Source organism: Ictalurus furcatus, chromosome 11 (genome assembly GCF_023375685.1).
Source record: "Ictalurus furcatus strain D&B chromosome 11, Billie_1.0, whole genome shotgun sequence".
In the NCBI taxonomy this organism is placed as follows: domain Eukaryota; kingdom Metazoa; phylum Chordata; class Actinopteri; order Siluriformes; family Ictaluridae; genus Ictalurus; species Ictalurus furcatus.
In genome coordinates, this window is record NC_071265.1 from 4,086,018 (window position 1) to 4,108,559 (window position 22,542).

General features: G+C 40.0%; 2 protein-coding genes and 1 long non-coding RNA gene across 17 annotated transcripts; 2 read left to right on the top strand and 1 right to left on the bottom strand.

The window, feature by feature from the left end:
* The first annotated feature begins 1,576 nt into the window (after window positions 1-1,576).
* On the top strand, window positions 1,577-5,166 carry LOC128614454 (CMRF35-like molecule 8). Its single transcript, XM_053635737.1, has 7 exons — window positions 1,577-1,895; window positions 1,989-2,309; window positions 2,802-3,146; window positions 3,564-3,677; window positions 3,797-3,901; window positions 4,504-4,544; window positions 4,658-5,166. Exons 1-7 carry the CDS (start codon window positions 1,856-1,858, stop codon window positions 4,925-4,927), a joined length of 1,236 nt encoding a protein of 411 aa, XP_053491712.1. The 5' UTR covers window positions 1,577-1,855; the 3' UTR covers window positions 4,928-5,166.
* A 4-nt stretch (window positions 5,167-5,170) lies between these two features.
* LOC128614455 (CMRF35-like molecule 8) lies at window positions 5,171-11,595 on the top strand. 15 transcript variants are annotated; one of them, XR_008387047.1, is made up of 7 exons: window positions 5,171-6,381; window positions 6,468-6,689; window positions 6,783-7,109; window positions 9,281-9,637; window positions 9,757-9,861; window positions 10,232-10,744; window positions 10,894-11,595. XR_008387047.1 is itself a non-coding variant. In XM_053635742.1 (7 exons), the coding sequence occupies exons 2-7, from the start codon at window positions 6,650-6,652 to the stop codon at window positions 10,516-10,518; spliced, it is 999 nt and encodes a 332-aa protein (XP_053491717.1). In that variant the 5' UTR covers window positions 5,171-6,381; window positions 6,468-6,649; the 3' UTR covers window positions 10,519-11,595. The 15 variants fall into 15 exon arrangements, 9 of the variants coding, with proteins under 9 accessions (XP_053491717.1, XP_053491719.1, XP_053491716.1 ...); XR_008387044.1 differs by having other exon boundaries at window positions 10,232-10,728; window positions 10,876-11,595; XR_008387045.1 differs by having other exon boundaries at window positions 10,232-10,728.
* LOC128614459 (uncharacterized) lies at window positions 7,015-9,076 on the bottom strand. Its single transcript, XR_008387050.1, has 3 exons — window positions 8,265-9,076; window positions 7,717-8,173; window positions 7,015-7,149 (listed from the first exon to the last, which is right to left on the bottom strand). It is a non-coding gene; the product is annotated as an uncharacterized LOC128614459 (long non-coding RNA).
* Window positions 11,596-22,542: the final 10,947 nt, after the last annotated feature.

A 22,542-nucleotide genomic window follows, 5' to 3' on the forward strand; every position in this document is an offset into this window, starting at 1 on the left:
ACTACAATACGATACGATACGATACGATACGATACGATACGATACGATACAATACAATACAATACAATATTCCGCGTTGTGTGCTGGGAGGCGCGCGGTATATATGCGGACATAATCAGCGTTGTAATGGCTGACGGCTGATGGCAATTCAGACACACACGAAACAACAACCAATGACAGGACGGGGAGGAGACATAACAGAAACATAAACAAATGCACGTGTCGAAATGTCACGATTGTCAACAAGGGAAAAGCAGATGCTCGCACACCTGCTCGTGCACGCGCGCTCACATGCTCCACAGCGCGCTGCTTAAAGGGGAACTCGTGACAAAGAATAACAAGCAAGCATCTAACCAGCTCGGTTTGGTATTAAAATGGTCTAACCAGCTCGGTTTGGTATTCTAGGTGCCTTCACATTTGTGGGTACACACATATTGCTGTGGCTTCTCAAATGTCAGGCTGACACACACACACACACACACACACACACACACACACACACACACACTGATGTACACACACAGACACTTCCTGTCTATTTCTCTGCAAAATTGTCAAGCTCATCTAGTTTACATTTATCCTGCACAGAATCACATGAAGCTCTTATACCATCTGGATTAAATTTCTCAGCCATTTTACATACAATAACATCAATATTTCTAAACCATTTATCAATTCTCCTCTGAGTATCTCTCAGAGCTACCGTTAGCCATTCTTAGTCCAGTCATTTCAGCTCAAGTCTTTTTGTTGTGCACATAAACTTCAGTAAAGTTACAGAATGAGAGGCGATCTGTGTCTCATCCTGGCACTTGAGGCCTGTGAATACTACAACAGTAGACTATACGCATTTATAACAATGAAGTACGTACAATTATTTAAGTATTTTCCTCTCCTGGGCATAACAATACATTAACTTGAGTCTGCAATCTTTTTTTGTTTGTTTTCTTCATTATGTGCAGGCTTTTCTCAATCACTATAGGACCGGTATGCATTTTCTATACATATACTAGAAGGACACAAAGTAAATAAAGTATATGAAGATAACAGTTCATTACATGTATAGCATTATGCTCAAAAGACAGCAAACCCATAGAACCCCATTTAAACCTTTAAACCAAGAGTTATTTTTCAGATTCTTGTACATTTCACAGTATCCTTGTGTGGAAGTGGGGGCATGCTCAAGCTCTGGTTTGTGAATGGAGGGCGGAGCCAGAGGTGAGTGGTAAGGAATACACACCTGGGGAATTCTGTTAATGAATGTTCTTGATCCAAGCCTGCCTCCGGCTTCCTCATTTCTGACTGATCAATGTCTCAACCAAATAAAGGTGTCAAAACTTCTAGACAGATCGGGATATAGCAACACAATCAATCCTTATTGCAGCCATATATAACACCATATCACCACTAAAAATGTCAATTTTATATTAGTTTTTTTTTATCATTTACTTCTTACTTTTATATACGTGAAGATGTGTAAATGTAAATCCCTGTATACTTTAACTAGAGTACATATTTTGCACTTTTAATACTTTTAATACATTTTTACTCCTCTGCTTATGCCCCTAGGCACCAGACAAGTAAACTTACTAACAGATCTACAGAGGAAATGCAAGGTCCTGTGACTGTGGGTGTAAAGCTGTGTGCCTTGAGCAGGGCTTTGATAATCTCTAACTCTATCTGTTTCTTACTCAGCCAGAACGGGAAGTGGTAAGTGCATCAGTATCTGATTAAAATGCAGATAAAGACACAGATGAAGACACACAGCACAGAGACATTAATGTCATGTAACACAACAGGAGCTTTAATATCTTTCTGAAGTGGAGTTGGTGTGGAGATCTGGGAGTGTGAACTCAGGATGAAGATCCTCCTCATCTTCACCCTCTGTCTGATCTCAGGTAAAGAAATGCACTTCAGAATAATCCTCACTATCAGCAGCAGTGTTACATGAAGGAAGGTTTTGCTCAGATGGATGTTTGGTGTTTTGTTAGATGGAGGAGACTCCAAGGAAGTAACAGGATATTCAGGAGGAGGAGTCCTTATCAAGTGCAAGTATGATACAAAATACACACAAAAACAAAAATATTTCTGTAAGGCTTCAGGGCCATCCTGTTCCGACCAAATAAAGACAGGTTCTAAAAACGAGTGGATAAATTCAGGAAGATTCTCACTGTTTGATGACACCAAATCAGCAGAGTTCAGTGTGATGATCAGAAAGCTCACTGTAGAAGACACTGGGACATACCAGTGTGGAGTTTATATACCCAGGGGAAATAACACTTACACACCTGTGGAACTGAAGGTAAAGGAAGGTGAGTCTCCCACCACTGCCTTCTGTTTGTCTTCACAAAGCTCTAGTATCATTACGAGAGGTAGAAAATACAAAGTAATTATACTTTGTTACTATACTTAAGTGTAATTTTCTGAGACTTTTACTCTTTATATTTTCATTCTGATGTTTTTACGTACTATAACTCAACTGTTTCCTGTAAGTAAACTCTTATTTTACAGTTCATTCACCATCTTTGCAAAGTTTTACCTTTACAGTTTGTGTTTCTGGGCATTTATGTCTCTGTTCACTATTCCTGGTTATTGACTTTTTGATTAAATTATTCTTTAGATTCTGATTGCATTGCTCTGTTTGCCTGACATTTGGCCTTTTGTCTGTTAAGGCTAGTCTTAAGTTTTAGCAGAAGAAACATGTTGTGATCGTATTTATATGTAAATTTACTGTATAACTGTCTAAGTGTTGTTAATCAGAGCTAGGACACGTATGAACCGATCTGATTGGTTGTGATTTGCAGATCTGTTCTATGAGAAGTCCATCAGTAAGACTGTCCATGTAGGAGGAGATTTGACTGTCAGCTGTAAATACCCAGAATCCCTCAGGAGTAACCCCAAGTTTCTCTGCAAGACGAGCCTGAATGATTCCTCTTGTTCTTATAAAGAATCTGTTAAAGAAAGTAGAAAATATGTAAATATGGGGAAATTCTCACTGTATAATGACAGAGCAAAACAAATCCTTACTGTGAGTATTAGAAATGTAACTGAGCAGGACTCTGGTGAATACTGGTGTGGAGCTGAAGCAGCCTGGACATCTGATCATGGATACAAGGTTTATTTCACACAGATCAACCTGACAGTTACTGGTGAGTTTGTCGAGAGATGGAAACACACTTCATTAACTATTCTGATGTTACAGAGGCTTTGTGTGCACAAATTTTAAAGCATAGAGTCAGTGCACATCCTAACCTACACTAGCCTGTGATATTATTGGCAGTTAGTGAATATAATGATAATAGCAGTACGAGTAGAGCAGTTATTTTTAGATAGAAGCTTGTTAATTGAGGTGATTTAGCTGATAATCTTTGTTAAATTTCTGACTTCAGTCATTTCAGACAAGATGATATGAAGAGATTTTTATTAGGAACAGAGTCTCTGTTCTTAACATGCATGTGTGTTTTTGGTTCACTGCACTTCCTGTGGTTTATCAGATGTATAAACAGCAACTCAGTAATGTCTCGGTGCAGTCATTTATTATCTAGCTGAACTTTTCTATGCTTTAGATCCACATGTCGCAGTTTCAGCCTCGATACCAACACAACCTTCATCATCATCATCATCATCATCATCATCATCATCGTCATCATCTGAGCCTCCTCTATCTTCTCTTCTAGCAGGTGATTCTGCTCAGATGCTCATCACCCCCAGAGTCTAACTACATGACTTTGATGAATCTGATCCCTTATGAATGATCAGCATGTAGGTTAAAGTGACTGTCTGTTTGTTTCTCTTCCAGGATTTCCAGTTTCCACTGTGATCACTGTGTCTGTAATTCTGCTGTTGCTTCAGATTGGAATCATACTCCTCTTTGTGATTCTACAAAAGAAACACAAGATTAGGGGTAACTACACACACACACACACACAAGCAACACATGGTAAAATGTTCAGGTTTTGGGGTTCATTCCTGAGTTCTGGTCGCTGTCTGTTGCTGCTGAACACATCCAGCATGTTGTTGAATGTTCTCCACATGTTCTTCTGGGATTCCTCCAGGTTCCCTAGTTTCCTCTCCTCCCAGAAGCAGTCAGTAGGTGGCTTGGGTGCAGTAAATTGCACCTAGGTGTGTGTGTGTGTGTGTGTGTGTGTGTGTGTGTGTGTGTGTGTGTGAGTGTATATGTATGTACATGTGTGTGTATATTTGTGTGTATATTTGTGTGTATGTGTGTGTGTGTGTGTGTGTATTTGTGTGTGTGTGTGTGTTATTTTTCTATTAACCTCATTCATTAGTCAAAATCAGGATTTTTCCATGTTCAGTAGGAGGAGCAGTGACAGTGAGTCTGTATGAGCTGATCAGCAATGAACAAAGTAGAGAACAGACAGAAAAAGAACTGCACACAATCCAGATAAATAAATTCACCATATGATTTCTGACCATCATAAAACCCAAAACTAAAAATAACAACAGTGTTTACAACCACTGACTACATGACTGTTTTTATTTCAGCAGGTAGACGTTCTGTCCAAGACTCACAAAAGGACCAAGTGGTAATAGTCTTCATCTGTATGTGTGTGTGTGTGTGTGTGTGTGTGTGTGTGTGTGTGTGTGTGTGTTATTGCCTTTAAAATATTCCTCTTTTTCTATGTTCCTTTACTTTTAGTTTCCTCTTGATGTCTGTGAGTACGAGGAGATTAAAGACACCAGACGACTTTCTGCCTCAGACGCTGGATCTTCTTCAGTTTATGCTACTGTTCAACTACCCACAATCCTCTCTGATCCTTCTCAAACTGTTTATGCCAACGTGGTGTTACACACAAGTTCCTGTGAGTCTATTTATTCTACGCCTCAACTTCCCATAAACCCCCCTAAACAGGACATCTACTCCACAGCTCAGTTACCCACACGTCTCCCTGACTCTTCCATTGGCTGAGAAATCTCATGAAGCGACAGTTTTCACTTAACACCACCAGCTCTAATGATACAGATCCAAAGATGATCTTGTTTGACTATGTTTCAGTCAGTCGTGTTCATTCATGAGGCTAGTTTCTCATTATTACGGCTCCAAGTACATGGCACTGGAACTCTACTGCTTTGCTTAGACATTCACTCACTCATTCATTCATTCATTCATTCTTCTTCTTCTTCTTCTGTTTTTCAAACAATATTCAAAGCAATTACTGTAATATGGACTGTAACATATTTTTTAGATAATTTTCATGATTTGCCAAGCCTAAGGATTTTGTCTGCTCCTAGAAAAAAATCCCCACCTCTGTTAGCTCCAGCTAATAGCTGTGTTGTATCTGTCAATCACGTGTGCTGGTTAGACTATTAGTCCACTCTCTATCAGGACAGTCTGGGAAGGCCTGCTTGGTAAATTCACCTCATGTTTTATCTCATATCTAACACACTCACTGATTCTGCTCGGTGTGCTCATATCTGCTGTTCTCCAGCTCGCTATTTCATAGTAGAGACTGCTAAAGTAAAGTATGCTGCTTAATCATTTACAGGAGCACAAACATATGTGTTTTCCGTTTATATCTGATAACAGATAGTGTAGATACTGTTGTTGCTAAGTAACAGAGAGAGTACTAAGTTATTATCAGAGCTCATTAATTAAACCAGTAAATAATAATATTATTCAGTATATCGTATGTCCATAATACTTTCACTAAAGGCTCCTCTAGATGGCAGCATTGATCCTCAGACCGGTAGAGTTCACCTCTATAAAGACCCATGTTGTCTCACACAGAGTAAAAAAAAAAAAGAAGAAGACGACATTTTCAACACCCAGAGCATCCTTGTAGCTGAATATCATGCAAATACAAAAATGCTGAGCAACTTTACTGCAGTGATAAACACTTCTACTGGCTGTATGTTTAATATTCACACTTATATGTTGTTTTCCTGAGGAAGAAATAATGTAATATTTGTTTCACATATAAGTATATGATTAAATTGGTGAATGCACTGACCTGACTTACACGTGCCTTGTTGTCATGGTAACAAACACTGACACTAAACATCCCTCCACACATGTGCATAACTTTGGCTCAGATTACATACAACATGCATGTAAACACAGATTTTATACACAGTGACTTCTTATGTCTGCATATAAACAGGTCATTTGAATCGGTGAAAACCTTTGCATGTAAATATGCATTTAGAGCATTAACTGATACACATATAGATAGTGTCATTGTGTTACACCCCTAGTGTTTACAGTCAAACAGCAGGGAAGTCGGTGTTAAAAGTTAATATTTGAGCATTGAGAGGAAATATCTCACGGGGAGAAAGATACTCACATGCAGAATGTTAATTTGAAACACTCACACACCTTCATATGAGTGTTTACATGCTGTAACTGCCCAGAGGTGCATTTATGTATGTATCAGAAATGTGGAAGCATTTATGTTGCATTTTGTTCACACTTATTGCAGACACATTTCACACATTCTGTTGTTGGACAGCCCTTTCTCGGACTTCTAGAAGGGGAAGTGGGTGTGTTATGACTTTCTGGTTAAGAGACAGATGAAGACACACAGCACATTCACAGAGCGGGACAGAGACAGTAACAGTGTGTAACACAACAGGAGCTTTAATATCTTTCTGAAGTGGAGTTGGTGTGGAGATCTGGGAGTGTGAACTCAGGATGAAGATCCTCCTCATCTTCACCCTCTGTCTGATCTCAGGTAAAGAAATGCACTTCAGAATAATCCTCACTATCAGCAGCAGTGTTACATGAAGGAAGGTTTTGCTCAGATGGATGTTTGGTGTTTTGTTAGATGGAGGAGACTCCAAGGAAGTAACAGGATATTCAGGAGGAGGAGTCCTTATCAAGTGCAAGTATGATACAGAATACACACAAAACAAAAAATATTTCTGTAAGGGTTCATGGCTATCCTGTTCTGACCAAATAAGGACAGGAGCTAAAAACGAGTGGATAAATTCAGGAAGATTCTCACTGTTTGATGACACCAAATCAGCAGATTTCAGTGTGATGATCAGAGAGCTCACTGTCACTGTAAGGGACACTGGGACGTACTACTGTGGAGTTGATTTGCCTAGTGTGAAAGACATTTCCACATGGGTGGAACTGAAGGTAAAGGAAGGTGAGTCTCCCACCGCTGCCTTCTGTTTATCTTCACAAAGCTGTAGTGTCATTAGCAGACAACATAATAAGTAATCCTACTTTATCATTACACTTACAGTAAGTATCATTTTGCTTATTTTTATTATCATGAGATCATGATTGAATTTTTTCCCTTTTCCTGGCTGAGAATATTTTTACTCATTTGAGAACATGATTTGGCTTGAGAAAGCCATATGAAAATTTTAAACTTTTATAAGGTTTCATTTAGTGAAATGGAAAGAGAAAGAAAGAAAGACATTGCTTGCATGAATTAACATGCTTTAACACATTGCTATCATGAATTAGCATGTTGCTAGCATGTGTTGCAAATTGGTAGTATTAATTAACATGTTGCTAGTCTGTATTAGCATGTTGCTAGCATGAATTTGCAGGTTGCTGATATAAATTAGCATATTTCAACACATAGCTAGCACGAATTAGCAAATTGCTCGCATGTTTTAGCACATTGCGAGCATGACTTAGCATGTTGCTTGCATTAATTAGCATGTTGCTAACATAAATTAGCATGTTGCTAGTATGTTTTTGGGGCGCACTGTGGCTTAGTGGTTAGCACGTTCTCCTCACACCTCCAGGGTCCGTGGTTTGATTCCCGCCGGGGCCATGTGTGTCCGGAGTTTGCGTGTTCTCCCTGTGCTGTGGGGGTTTCCTCCAGGTACTCAAGTTTCCTCCCCCAGTCCAAAGACATGCATGGTAGGCTGATTGGCGTGTCTAAAGTGTCCATAGTGTATGAAGCCAGTCATGAGCGGAGCTGCCTAATTGTAATGTTACATTCACACATACAGTGATTTTATTGCTGCAAGTTGCCAATCACTGTACTATGAAGTTGCAGGTAGGTGATCCTATTACTGGTTGTCATAGTAACATGGGTGGCGCAACTAACATTCCACTTTTGACAATAAACCAGTTTTCTTGCTGCTAAATAAAACATTCTGGATGGAGAGGATCTTATATAAAATTCACCAGTGTATATATGCATCATATCCAACAAGATGAAGGAGAAGCGGTGTGTGCTCAGCTAGCTACCTGTGGCAAAGGCAAAAGCGCTAATTAGCTTAGCTTAGCTTATGGCCTTAGTGTGATTAAAGCAAAAATAATAATAAAGAAACACACTCACTGTTTGTTGCAATTGAGCAAAATCCCAGTGTAGCTCCTATCACAGCAAGTGAGCGCCACCAACTGGGTGTCATTCACTATATGTTCGATGGTGACCGGGAGCCGGAACGCAGCTCTTCGGCCGTGGCCTCTGTGTTTTCTGGGTGAAGTGTCCGGCTTGGTGCTGCTCTTTCCTGAGCGCTGAAGCAGTTCCCCCAAAGATAGGAGCTATACTGGGATTTTGCTCGAATGCAACAAAAAGTGAATGTTTCAATATTATTTATTAATTTCATTAATTAATTATTTTTTGGCCTTAAACCTGCTAAGATCCTAAGCTAAACTAAGCTAAGTAATTTACTACTGCCACAATGCTGCTGCTTTTGCTAATGAGCACGAGTGGCCATGGATCACTCATGGTTCACTCTTCTTCACTCACATTGGTAGTCGCCCCACTCCTGGATGAAACAGTAGCCAGGCGTAATACACTTCCTGATTTCTCTCTCACTCATACTTTTCTCCTATTTTAAGGGACAGAAAAGTAAAGAGATTTTTCTTTCATTAAACAAATGAATGACATGCAGTCTCGCTGAAGATTATTATCTGACAGCATGGTTCACAGGTGCCATTTATATATGCTGAATTGCCATGTCACCTTATCACAGCAGGCCTATAAATAGGCATGATATTACACAAGCTTCAGATATCAGTCATGCACGAGGGCGCTTCCCACAGCGTTGAGCTCACGCAACGTCGAGTTCCCTTTGAAGGGAAACCCAAACCTTTCTGTAAGATGGGAACACATCAGTGGTGTTTTAATCGAATAACAAAAAAAAACAAAAACATAAAACTAAACAGTGAATGGTCACATGATGGAAGATTCTTAATTCATGACAACAGAAGTGCAGGATTCTTCAGTGTGTTTATCAGAAGAAACATCAGATTTATATGTAAATTTACTGTATAACTGTCTAAGTGTTGTTAATCAGAGCTAGGACACATATACACATATAAACTGATCTGATTGGTTGTGATTTGCAGATCTGTCCTATGAGAAGTCCATCAGTAAGACTGTCCATGTAGGAGGAGATTTGACTGTCAGCTGTAAATACCCAGAATCCCTCAGGAGTAACCCCAAGTTTCTCTGCAAGACAAGGCTGCAAGATTCTGCTTGTTCTTATAAAGCATCTGTTAATGAAAGTAGAAAATATGTAAATGAGGGGAAATTCTCCTTGTATGATGTCAGAGAAACACAAATGTTCACTGTGAGTATTAGAAATGTAACTGAGCAGGACTCTGGTGAATACTGGTGTGGAGCTGAAGCAGCCTGGACATCTGATCATGGATACAAGGTTTATTTCACACAGATCAACCTGACAGTTACCGGTCCTCCAGCAGGTGATTCTGCTCAGATCCTCATCACCCCCAGAGTCTAACTACATGACTTTGATGAATCTGATCCCATATGAATGATCAGCATGTAGGTTAAAGTGACTGTCTGTTTGTTTCTCTTCCAGGATTTCCAGCTTCCACTGTGATCACTGTGTCTGTAATTCTGCTGCTGCTTCTGATTGGAATCATATTCCTCTTTGTGATTCTACATAAGAAATGCAGGATACAAGGTCTAGTCTGTTTAATATTACTTACAAACTTCATCTTTAAGGAAACATATTTACTTCACTATTTACTATTTAATCATGTCTGAATGGTTTCAGATGCTCGGTGAACATCTAGGTCCTGTGTGTGTGTGTGTGTGTGTGTGCTGTTAACCTTGTTCATTAGTCAGTTACATGTTCAGTAGGAGGAGTAGTTAGTGACACAGTGATCCTGTCCATGCTGACCAACAATGAACACGGACGAGAAGAGACAGAAAATGAACCCATAATACAGATGAATAAATACACCACAGGATTTCCGGCCATCATAAAATCCAAAGCTAATAATAACAACAGTAATAACAACTACTGACTACTTGGATGTTTTTTATTTCAGCAGGTACAGCTTCTACTGGTGAGTGTTCTCTCCAAGGCTCAGGAAACGACCAAGAGGTAACTGTCTTCATCAGTGTGTGTGTTCAGTACCAAAACTTACTGTCTTTGAAAATCCATGAAAACATTTATATGTGTTGTTTCTGTTTCTCTGTGCTTACTGTCTTTGATTATGAGGAGGTTAAAGACACCAGACGCCATTCTGCCTCAGACGCTGGAACAGTTTACTGCAATGTTCAACTACCCACAATCCCCTCTGATCCTCCTCAAAATGTTTATGCCAATATGTAGTTGAAACGTTTATTCTACTGTTCAATTACCCACAATCCCTCCTGATCAGGAAATCTACTCCACAGCTCAGTTACCCACAAGTCTCTCTGATTCCTCAGCCAGTGCTGATCAGCAGTTAGTTGAGGAATCTGCTGAAGGCCTGAATTACGCAGCAGCCTCCAGCTCTTATGATGCAGTTCCAAAGATGACCTTTAAGAAGCAAGAGATATCGTACGTCTATAATACCGTCAGTCAACCTGTTAATTCATGTGGCTAGTTTATAATAATTAGGTCTCCAAGCATCACCATCATCATCGTCATCATCATCATCATCATTCCACATGTCCATTCATCCCAGTCAGTATTTTTCATCTTCAGTAACTACCTCCTGGTCAGGTTTGCAGTAGATCTGGAGCCTCGGGAACACTGGACGTGAGGCAGGAATACACCCTGGGAGGAACACCAGTCCATCGTAGCTTCTGGTATTTTCTCTAATTTTACAATAAGTGCAGATTGTGATTTTTCTTTAATATGATCACTGCTTGTGGCTATATTCATCTTTGTATTTTCATCCATTTTGAATAGCTATATGAACGTATGGTATGTACTGAGTGTGGTGTGTATTGTATGTGTGGACTATGGTATGTTTGGAAAGAAATGCAGTATGTATTTTATATATGAAGAATGGTATGCATTGTGCTGTATATAGGAGTATGATTTTAAATAATATCTTTACATAGTGTGAGTGCTAGAAGAAAGAGAGAAATGGAGACATTCGTCTTATCTTAACCCCAAAGTCTCAAAATCAGCTTGACCCGCTCACTTCACTTTCACTTCACTTTTTGTTCACATGTTGTTGTTCATTTTTATTTTGTCTTATAGTGACCACACTCATTATTACTGCTCTGCGTACTTATATCAGCCATCCTCATGCCCTCTGTTTCATAATCAAGACTCTGATTCTGTCGTGTATGCTTATTCAGATAAAGGCACACAGTGTATTTTTTAGATTTAATTTTTTTTTTTTTATGTTGAATTCATTGATGTTTTGATGTTTTCAGCAGGATGTTATGCAATAAATAAACTTTCTCAAGTGCATAGTATTGTTCCTAAGCAGGAAGTTATTATCTCAGGCCAGTATTTACACCAATATATAAGATTATTATATACATACAGCTGGGGTCCAAATTTCTGAAACCACAGTAAAATCTGAAGTTTTATTTAGATTTAAATTCTGGGCATAAATAAAAAGTTTAATAATAATTAAAAAAAAAAAAAAAAAAGAGGAAAATTGCAACATATTAACTATTCAATAATTCAGGATGTTGTGTAATTTCTAGGTCACTATTTAAATGTAAGCAAATTTGTGATATTGACCTTTGAATATTTCTAAGATTCTACTTTTCACTTAACCCTTTTACCCCGTATGGCAGAAAAACCGGCTTGCCCGTCTTTGATCTATTCCTGTAAGGATGATATACCGGCTTGGTTGTCTCTGCCAAATCCTCGTAAGGCCGATATAGAGGATTTACAGTGTAAATCCCCGTAAGGCCGGTGTACCGGCATTACTCTGCTATGATTCCTTACTTATTTAATTATTATTTTTTGACCCGGAAGGTTGATGACGTCACGACGTGATTACGTTATTACGCCGGCATTACGATGAAGCTGATCCAAGCGTGAATATTGGTGTATTAGTAGAAGTGAACTAAAAATGCCAAAGCGAAAAGCTAATCGTGTTCCAGCTAAAGTTACACCTACAGTGAACACAGGTACATCTAAAACAGTGAAAAAAAAGAAAAGAAAAAACATACACAGTTACACAGGCGAGAGCGAGGATTCTAGATAATGACAGCAGTGAAAGTTCAGGCGATGTTGAAACCGAAACCGAAACTGATAGAGAGGCAATCTCTCCTGATTCAGACCCGGATCCGTCTTCATCTTCAGCATCAACCACTGCGACAGACACTGCAGGGGTCTGGAGTCATAACCTGACCATCTCTGTACATTCGTGAAAACACTACCTGCTTGTCTGATTATCACCAGAAACTTGACTTTAGGCGCTAAAATGCATTTATTTATGGCCCAGGAACTCAGGGTTGGCGTGCTGTTTCTCTGGGGAATACAGGGTTATGGGACATAATACTGTGGGAACTTAGGGGTGAGAGGGTTAAGTCTGGACCCCACTGTACTGTATGTCCATTAAATAACACAGCTGAGTTTATACTAAACCTGATTTGCTTTTACTAAAGGCTCCTCTAGATGGCAGTGTTGATCCGCAAACCTGTAGAATTAGCCTCTATAAAGCACCAGGAAATGTTAAATAAATAAATACATACATACATAAATAATAATAATATTAATAATAATCATTTCTCCACTTGTGCCCTAGTGTTTAACTCTAGGGCCAGTGTCTATATGTGGGAGTCTCAGAAATTGGAATGTCTACCAAGCTAACACATTAGAATATACTTTTAGGACTTATTTATGATGTTTTAGGTTATATTTATGCAGATACATAGAAAATTCTGAAGGGTTCACAAACTTTCAAGCACCAACGTAACACTCAAGTTTGGTGTCATGTATACATTTCAAATAACTGGAGCCAGATGTATTCGAACATTTCCTCATGAGGCTCACTTCCCAGTTTTTTCAGAACTCACCGACCCCCTCACGATAAGTGAAGGATTTTTTGTACTCCTTGAAAAAAGTGAATTTGCAATTCAGGCTCAGTACTGACATGAAACCACCACACTGGCTACGTTTACATGCAGCTTAATAATGTTACGAGACAGAGGGATAGACAGGAAATAAGTGCAGGAGCACTGTCTTTATTAATAAATCAATGACACAAACAAACAAACAAACAGGGGAACGCGGTCTATCCAGAGTTAGCGAGAAAACATGGGACTAGAGTCGAGGCAGAAAACAGGACATAAAAACAAAGACCGCTTAGCATGCTAAACATAGACGCTACACCGTTAAGACTGATCCTTCTCACACAGGTATTCCAACTACAAATAATATCGCGCAACGTGCGCATAGACCCGAGGGGTTTAAATACCCAACATAATTAATCTAAACCAAATACACCTGGGTTAAATCAAGCACAACCTCAAAACAGAAACTAGAACTCGGGCAGAAAGCGAATGAAAACAAAACAGTCATGTGACCAGTCCGGAGCCGTGCCACACTGCCCTCTGCTGGCCGTGGTGTAACAAATAACCTGTTAATCTGACTGAATACTCAGCTGTGTCAAGTAGGGCGAACAGTAGCTGGTAAGTGTTTCTTTCTTGATTTTTAGTTTTAGCATCAGCTGTCAGATAGAAGCTGTGACTGTGCTTCCTTATTGCTACGAGCTGTTTACACTTTGCAAGATTAGAGCTAACTCATATATTCATGTTCAGTTTTGGTCTGGAGTCGCTGCTTCATGCGATTGCACTTTGTTTTGCTAACTAAAGAGGCGTGTTCAACTGTGAAGCACTTCCACTACAGTACTTAAGAACTAGGAAGCCCCTGTCGTGTGAAGGCTGAGCTCGTGTAAAGACCTGCGAGTCTACCTGCGTGAGTCCACCGAGCAAGGGCACCGACGAGACACCTCTCACAATGCTAAGTATAATTTTTCTTCCTCTACACCTTTTCCTCCTCTCTTTTCCCCTCGCTGTTTACCTGTTTACACACTAACATGTGTCATCAGTTGATCCGTTATTTACCACATGCGCAGACCATGGCACACTCCTAGAAAAGTATGCAATTTAGACAACCTACGCTCTCTGCAGATTCCTTCTTGTTCTCAATTGGACTTTGGAACTGCCAATCTGCTGTCAACAAGGCAGATTTCATTCCTGCCTTTGCAACCTACTCTAACTTCAGTGTGCTGGCTCTGTTGGAGACCTGGATCCGTACTGAGAACACTGCAACACCCACTGCCCTAGCCTCCAACTTCAACTTCACCTATACCACACGCCGTTTCCAGAACCTTCAAACTAACTGTCCCTCAGTGGTGGAATGAACTTCCAACCTCAATCCAGACCGCAGAATCGGCCACTATCTTCAAAAACAGATAAAGACCCACCTCTTCTGTGAGCACTTAACTAACCCCTAAAATGCCAACCCCCACATTATTTAAAAAAAAAACGAAAAAAAAAACTTACTTTTTTTTTACAATTTGCTTCTCTAGAACTCAATTATAAATCTTGCATGGTAGCACTACTTGTATTGTTCTTCACTTGATTTATTGCTTTGCTTGTATTTCCGCATTTGTAAGTCGCTTTGGATAAAAGGGTCTGCTAATTTAATAAATGTAAATGTAAATGTAGTGGAGGCGTAGACAGAAGCAAGTGCAGATAAGAGCTTTATTAGAGATGAGGTATACAGAGAAATCCTAAACATGAATCAATAGCATAGTCAAACAGGTAAATGGTCAGGTGATCGTTAAACGGGCATTAAACAGGCAAGGCAAAGCACGTAGGTAGAGGGTCTGTCTGTGTAGAGGCATCCACACACACATTTGCTGGGCGGATTCTATATCTGAGAGGTGGGGGGAATCCTGCATTCCCAGAGGGGGTGCAAAGAACTTCGAGCAGCATAGTGATGTCAGCAGTGAGATGCACAAGCTGATAGCGAATGTTCAGATCCAAATCCAGCCCCTCCAGTAAAGGAGATAAGAAAAACTGACGTTCACCTAGGACACATAGGAGAGAATGAACTGTATTAGGGATGTGTCACTGACAATTTAGATTTACACTTTATATTTAACATTTAGAATTATTTTTATTATTTACACTGAAACCTAGAACTGCTATTTGATGTAATGGAGAAAAATGGGGGAGGACAGGCAAAGAAACACACAGAGGCAGAAGTCCAACAAAGAGACACACACACACACACACACACACACAGAGGCCTGGTGTGTATGCAGAAAACAGAGATAAATATTATAGGGTAATGTACATGCAAGCATTATAAAACAGAAATGCAGAACAAACATAAAAACTTACTCATAATGTGTATGAAGGTGTGGAGACTCCTTTCTCACGAAAACCCAGTCAGGAGTGTGTGAAGGTGTGGAGAATCCTTTCTCACGATAAACCAGTCAGGACTGACACAGATGAAGGTCAGGTTATTTTTTTTTTTTTTTTAGAGTAAAACAAGATGGGCTGGATATAAGGGTATTGGAGCTGAGCTGCACCTGCGAGATAACAGGCTCTGAGAACGGCGAGGGCTGTGAGATAACAGGCTCTGAGAACGGCAAACACCGTGGGATCAGGGTCATTCAAAAATGCTTATTAACGTATATAATGCTGTCCTGAGACAGTTAACTCTAAACATATTGGTGTCTGGGTCAGTCTGACCCTAAGAAAACCGTATAAATAGAAGAGCTTCAGCTTTGGGTTTTTTAGATCACTCTTGGGATGTCTCAACTGTGTGGATCTTGTGTGGTGGAACAATAAACTTGGACCCTTGCTTCGTCTCACTCACTGGCTCTCAGTGTCTTCTTTTTCCTTCAACTGGTTAATATATGTGAGTATCTGTTTCTATGTTAAATATTAATTGTCTTTGGGTAATAGGCAAAATTTGATGCAACATTGACCTCCAGCTGGAGCTCTGCAGGTGAGATCACCTCATGGGTTTCAGGTTGGAGCTGTGGAGATGAAGTCACCACATTGACCTCTAGCTGGAGCTCTGCAGGTGAGACCATCTTGTGGGTCTCAGGTTGGTGCTCTGGAGATGAGGTCGCCATGTTGACCTCCAGCTGGAGCTTGGCAGGGAATACCACCTTGTGGACCTTAAGTTAGAGCTTTGGTGACGAGGTCGGTACGTTGACCTCTGGCTGGAGCTCTGCAGGGGAGACCACCTTGTGGGTCTCAAGCTGGAGTTCTGTTCTTGCTCTCTTGTGGAGCCATTTGTGGGTACGTCAGCAGCTTTTGAAACATTACTGGGAGGAGAAATCCATGGATCCTGAGTTTACTGCACACTGGACACTGTAGGTTGGTCTCTACTGCAGCACTCGGACTTCCAGGTTGGTGTTACCTTCATCGCCACCCTGTTGACCTGAAGCTGAGCTGTGGAGACCCTTCTGTCGGCCAGCTCCCTCTAGTAATATAAGGTGAATGTCTGAGAGGGTTCATCCTTTAGCCTCTGCCTTCCTAACATATCTCCAGGTCAGGCTTGAACCCTGGACATCCGAACACCTGAACTAAAAGTTTTACCAACTGGGTTACTTGGCTAAGCTTGCCAGCCCTCCTAGTAATCAAGAACTCAGCCCAACTGCGGGCTGGGCCAGGGACAGCATGAATCCCAGCCACTGCTCTTCTGTGGGCTTGGGGTCCTTGTAAAATAGAACTAGTATTGTAGTAGATAACATTCGGGATATACCTCAAAGCCATCAATGGAAGCTGGAACATCCAGGGGTACCACTGGGGAAAATGCACAGAATCAGCTAGTATACAGATCCCAGCATGATGCTCTCCTTGCTTTCCTGCTGCTTCCATGTTGCAGCAAAGGATTCTATAACATAGTGGAGGTGTAGACAGAAGCAAGTGTAGATAAGAGCTTTATTAGAGATGAGATCTACAGAAAAATCCTAAACATGAATCAATAGCACAGTCAAACAGGCAAATGGTCAGGCGATCAGCAAATGGGCATTAAGCAGGCAAGGCAAAGCACAAAACGAGAAACAAGAAACAAGATCCAAAACCTGACACGAGAACAATAAACAAAGGCTTGGTACGCTGGTAACACTCACAATACTTCACACCAAACAATGACACACAAGGGGTTAAATTCAAAGATGTAATCAAGTGGATAACACAGAACAGCTGAATACAATGATGGCAAGTAAGGGAAACAACAAATGACAATGCAGGGGCAGAGACAGGACATAAACCATACCAAAACACACGTGTCAAAAGTAAACAAAGTCAATGTCATGTGCGAACCTGGAAGTGCGCTGTGTGTTCCCGTGGTTAGTGCGAAGGGAAATCATGACAAGTTGGAATAAAGTGCACAGATTGAGGCCGATCCCAATGAAATTTCTATCTGAATAAAGTAGATGAAGAATCATTTTTAATAATCCACATAAAAGGTGGCCTAGAGGGCACTTCATCATGTTTTCTTGCAAGTAGAAGCACATTATAAGGTTTTGTCCATTTAATAATCACACTTACATTATGTTTTTCTGAGACAGAAATGATTTATACCTTGTTAACAACACAAGTAGCATGATTAAAAAGTAACATTATAGTAACATTGACACTAAGCATCATTTAACTTTGAATTAGCTTTCATATACCAGGCAGATAAACACAGGTTTTATACAGAGAGTCCAGGTTAGGATCTATATAAACAGGTCATTTGGATTAGAGGAAATATTTGCAAGCAAATATGGATATTTAGATCACTAAACAGATACAGATACAGAAAGTGTCACTGTGTTACACCCCTAGTGTTCACACACAGACAGCAGGAACGTTGTTGTGCAGGAAGCTGATCTCAGAACTTCAGAATATGTGAATATGTGGAGGTGTTTTCCCAAAGCAGCACCAGAAACTTCTACAAATCAGACAAAGTCCTGCTCTCTCATAATTTACATTTTTAATCCTCCATGGTGAATACGATATGATATGATAGTTTGCACACTGTAGCTAACCAGAGGCACATAGTTCACATATATTTCACACATACCCATCCTGTAGAGCTATTTATCACACTTCTAGAAGGGGAAGTGAGTGTACTATGACTTTCTGTTTAAGACACAGGTGGACACACAGCACATTCACAGAGCAGGACAGATTCAGTAACAGTATGTAACACAACAGGAGCTTTAATATTTTTCTGAAGTGGAGTTGGTGTGGAAATCTGGGAGTGTGAACTCAGGATGAAGATCCTCCTCATCTTCACCCTCTGTCTGATCTCAGGTAAAGAAATGCACTTCAGTATAATCCTCACTATCAGCAGCAGTGTTACATGAAGGAAGGTTTTGCTCAAATGGATGTTTGGTGTTTTGTTAGATGGAAGAGCCTCCAAGGAAGTAACAGGATATTCAGGAGGAGGAGTCCTTATCAAGTGCAAGTATCATGCAAAATACAGACAAAACCAAAAATATTTCTGTAAGGGTTCAGGGCCATCCTGTTCTGACCAAATAAAGACAGGAGCTAAAAACGAGTGGATAAATTCAGGAAGATTCTCACTGTTTGATGACACCAAATCAGCAGAGTTCAGTGTGATGATCAGAGAGCTCATTGTAGAGGACACTGGGATGTACTACTGTGGAGTTGATTTACCCAGGGTGGACGTGAGGAAGTTCAGACGGATGCAAGCGCAGTATGAACAGGTTTTATTTAGGAGAGAGACAGGCAGACAAATCCAAAACGCGATCCATAAACGTAATCCAGTAACATGCAAAGTTCAGGCAATCGGCAAACAGGCATACCCAGGGCTAGGCAGGAATCAAGGTCGTGGTCACAAAAAACAGGGTCGAGACAAGGGACTGGTAGCAGAGAAACCAGCGTGAACTAAGCTAACGAACCGAAACATGGACTATGACTATGACTATGACTATGACTATGACTAACGCATTCACTATCAAACACATGCATTCAAATCAATATTCTGCCTTGTGTGCTGGGAGACGCGCGGTATATATAGAAACATAATCAGCCTCGTAATGGCTGACGGCTGAGGGCAATTCAAAACATGAAACAACAACCAATGACAGGACGGGGAGGAGACATAACAGAAACATAAACAAATGCATGTGTCGAAATGTTACGATTGTTCACAAGGGAAAAGCAGATGCTCGCTCACCTGCTTGTACACGCGCGCTCACATGCTCCACAGCGCGCTGCTTGAAGGGGAACTCGTGACAGAAACCAATCACATTTTTGTGAATTTTAACATTTTATATTTAAATTAGTTTCTGAAACCCAAACCACTTTGTATGAATATTACAATTATTAATTTCTACACAATAATGACTGCATATAAGTCTTACCTGATCTTCATACATTACAGTTACAGTTTAATGGAGAAAAAATAGATCTCATGATAAAAAGACATGAAGTTAAATGAATATTGAGGAAATGTGGTTGGATTTTTGTATGTTGGCTGTGGGCGGAGTCAATAATTACTCAGGACTAGATAGCTAGCGTTAGCTAACTTAATTAACTGCAAGCAGCAATGTTAAAGCTGGTAGTGTTGGAATCAATCAGGGTTTCAGTAATGTTAGTCACAGCACTCAGATAACCGCTGTGTGTAAATAATAAAATTAGCCGTATTTGATAGTAAGCGAGCTAATGTTACGCTAACTGCTGTGTGTGAATAATAAAATTAGCCGTATTTGATAGTAAGGGAGATTAGGTTATGCTAAGCTAATTTTCTCATTTCTAAGTCGCTTTGGATAAAAGCGTCTGCTAAATGAATAAATGTAAATGTAAATGTAAACTCTTCCAGTTTAATTAATTGAGCAGGGTTTAACTTGCTTTTAACAGGGGACTCGGTCTCTAGAGAAGTGAGTGCATATGCAGGGGGAGGAGTCAACATCAAGTTCAGATATGAGGATGAATATAAATACAAACCCAAATCTTTCTGTAAGATGAGAACACATCGGTGGTGTTTGAATCGAATAACAACAAAACTAAACAGTGAATGGTCACATGATGGCAGATTCTCAATTCAGGACAACAGAAGTGCAGGATTCTTCAGTGTGTTTATCAGAAGAAACATCAGATTTATTTGTAAATTTACTGTATAACTGTCTAAGTGTTGTTAATCAGAGCTAGGACACATATACACATATAAACTGATCTGATTGGTTGTGATTTGCAGATCTGTCCTATGAGAAGTCCATCAGTAAGACTGTCCATGTAGGAGGAGATTTGACTGTCCACTGTAAATACCCAGAATCCCTCAGGAGTGACCCCAAATTTCTCTGCAAGATGAGGCTGCAAGATTCTGCTTGTTTTTATAAAGAATCTGTTAAAGAAAGTAGAAAATATGTAAATGAGGGGGAATTCTCCCTGTATGATGACAGAGAAACACAAATGTTGACTGTGAGTATTAGAAATGTAACTGAGCAGGACTCTGGTGAATACTGGTGTGGAGCTGAAGCAGCCTGGACATCTGATCATGGATACAGGGTTTATTTCACACAGATCAACCTGACAGTTACTGGTGAGTTTGTAGAGACATGGAGAGATGTTGTCTCAGTCAGTATTTCTGAAGTCCCACACATAGAGAATGTACACTGTATTGTGTTGCATCTGTGCTGCTATCAGTCATTTATTAGATTCACTCACTTAACATCATTTATTAACTAAACCTTGCTAAACATGATTTACATCCACATGTCCCAGTTTCAACCTCGATACCAACACAACCTTCATCATCATCATCATCATCATCATCATCCTCATCTGAGTCTACTCCAGCTTCTCCTCCAGCAGGTGATTCTGCTCAGCTCCTCATCACCTCCAGAGTCTAACTACATGACTTTGATGAATCTGATCCCTTATGAATGATCAGCATGTAGGTTAAAGTGACTGTCTGTTTGTTTCTCTTCCAGGATTTCCAGCTTCCACTGTGATCACTGTGTCTGTAATTCTGCTGCTGCTTCTGATTGGAATCATATTCCTCATTGTGATTCTGCATAAGAAATGCAGGATACAAGGTCTAGTCTGTTTAATATTACTTAAAAACTTTATCTTTGAGGAAACATATTTACTACACTACTTGCTGTTTAATCATGGCTGAATGGTTTCAGATGCTCGGAGTGTGTGTATGTGTGTGTGTCTCTGTGTGTGTGTGTGTGTGTGTGTGTGTGTGTGTGTTGTTAACCTTGTTCACTAGTCAGTTACATGTTCAGTAGAAGGAGTAGTTAGTGACACAGTGATCCTGTCCATGCTGACCAACAATGAACACGGATGAGAAGAGACAGAAAATGAACCCATAATACAGATGAATAAATACACCACAGGATTTCCGGCCATCATAAAATCCAAAGCTAATAATAACAACAGTAATAACAACTACTGACTACTTGGATGTTTTTTATTTCAGCAGGTACAGCTTCTATTGGTGAGTGTTCTCTCCAAGGCTCAGGAAACGACCAAGAGGTAACTGTCTTCATCAGTGTGTGTGTTCAGTACCAAAACTTACTGTCTTTGAAAATCCATGAAAACATTTATATGTGTTGTTTCTGTTTCTCTGTGCTTACTGGCTTTGATTATGAGGAGGTTAAAGACACCAGACGCCTGTCTGCCTCAGACGCTGGAACAGTTTACTGCAATGTTCAACTACCCACAATCCCCTCTGATCCTCCTCAAAATGTTTACGCCAACATGTAGTTGAAACGTTTATTCTACTGCTCAATTACCCACAATCCCTCCTGATCAGGAAATCTACTCCACAGCTCAGTTACCCACAAGTCTCTCTGATTCCTCAGCCAGTGCTGATCAGCAGTTAGTTGAGGAATCTGCTGAAGGCCTGAATTACGCAGCAGCCACCAGCTCTAATGATGCAGTTCCAAAGATGATCTGTCAGAAGAAAGAGATATCATATGTCTATGATACAGTCAGTCATGTTAATTCATGTGGCTAGTTTATAATAATTAGGTCTCTAAGCATCACCATCATCATCATCATCATCATCGTCATTATTCCATGCATCCATTCATCCCAGTCAGTATTATAACACTGGACGTGAGGCAGGAATACACCCTGGGAGGAACACCAGTCCACTGTAGCTTCTGGTATTTTCTCTAATTTTACAATAAGTGCAGATTGTGATTTTTCTTTAATATGATCACTGCTTGTGGCTATATTCATCTTTGTATTTTCATCCATTTTGAATAGCTATATGAACGTATGGTATGTACTGAGTGTGGTGTGTATTGTATGTGTGGACTATGGTATGTTTGGAAAGAAATGCAGTATGTATTAAATATATGGAGAAAGGTATGCATTGTGCTATATATAGGAGTATGATTTTAAATAGTATCTTTACAGTGTGTGAGTGCTAGAAGAAAGAGAGAAGTGGAGACATTCG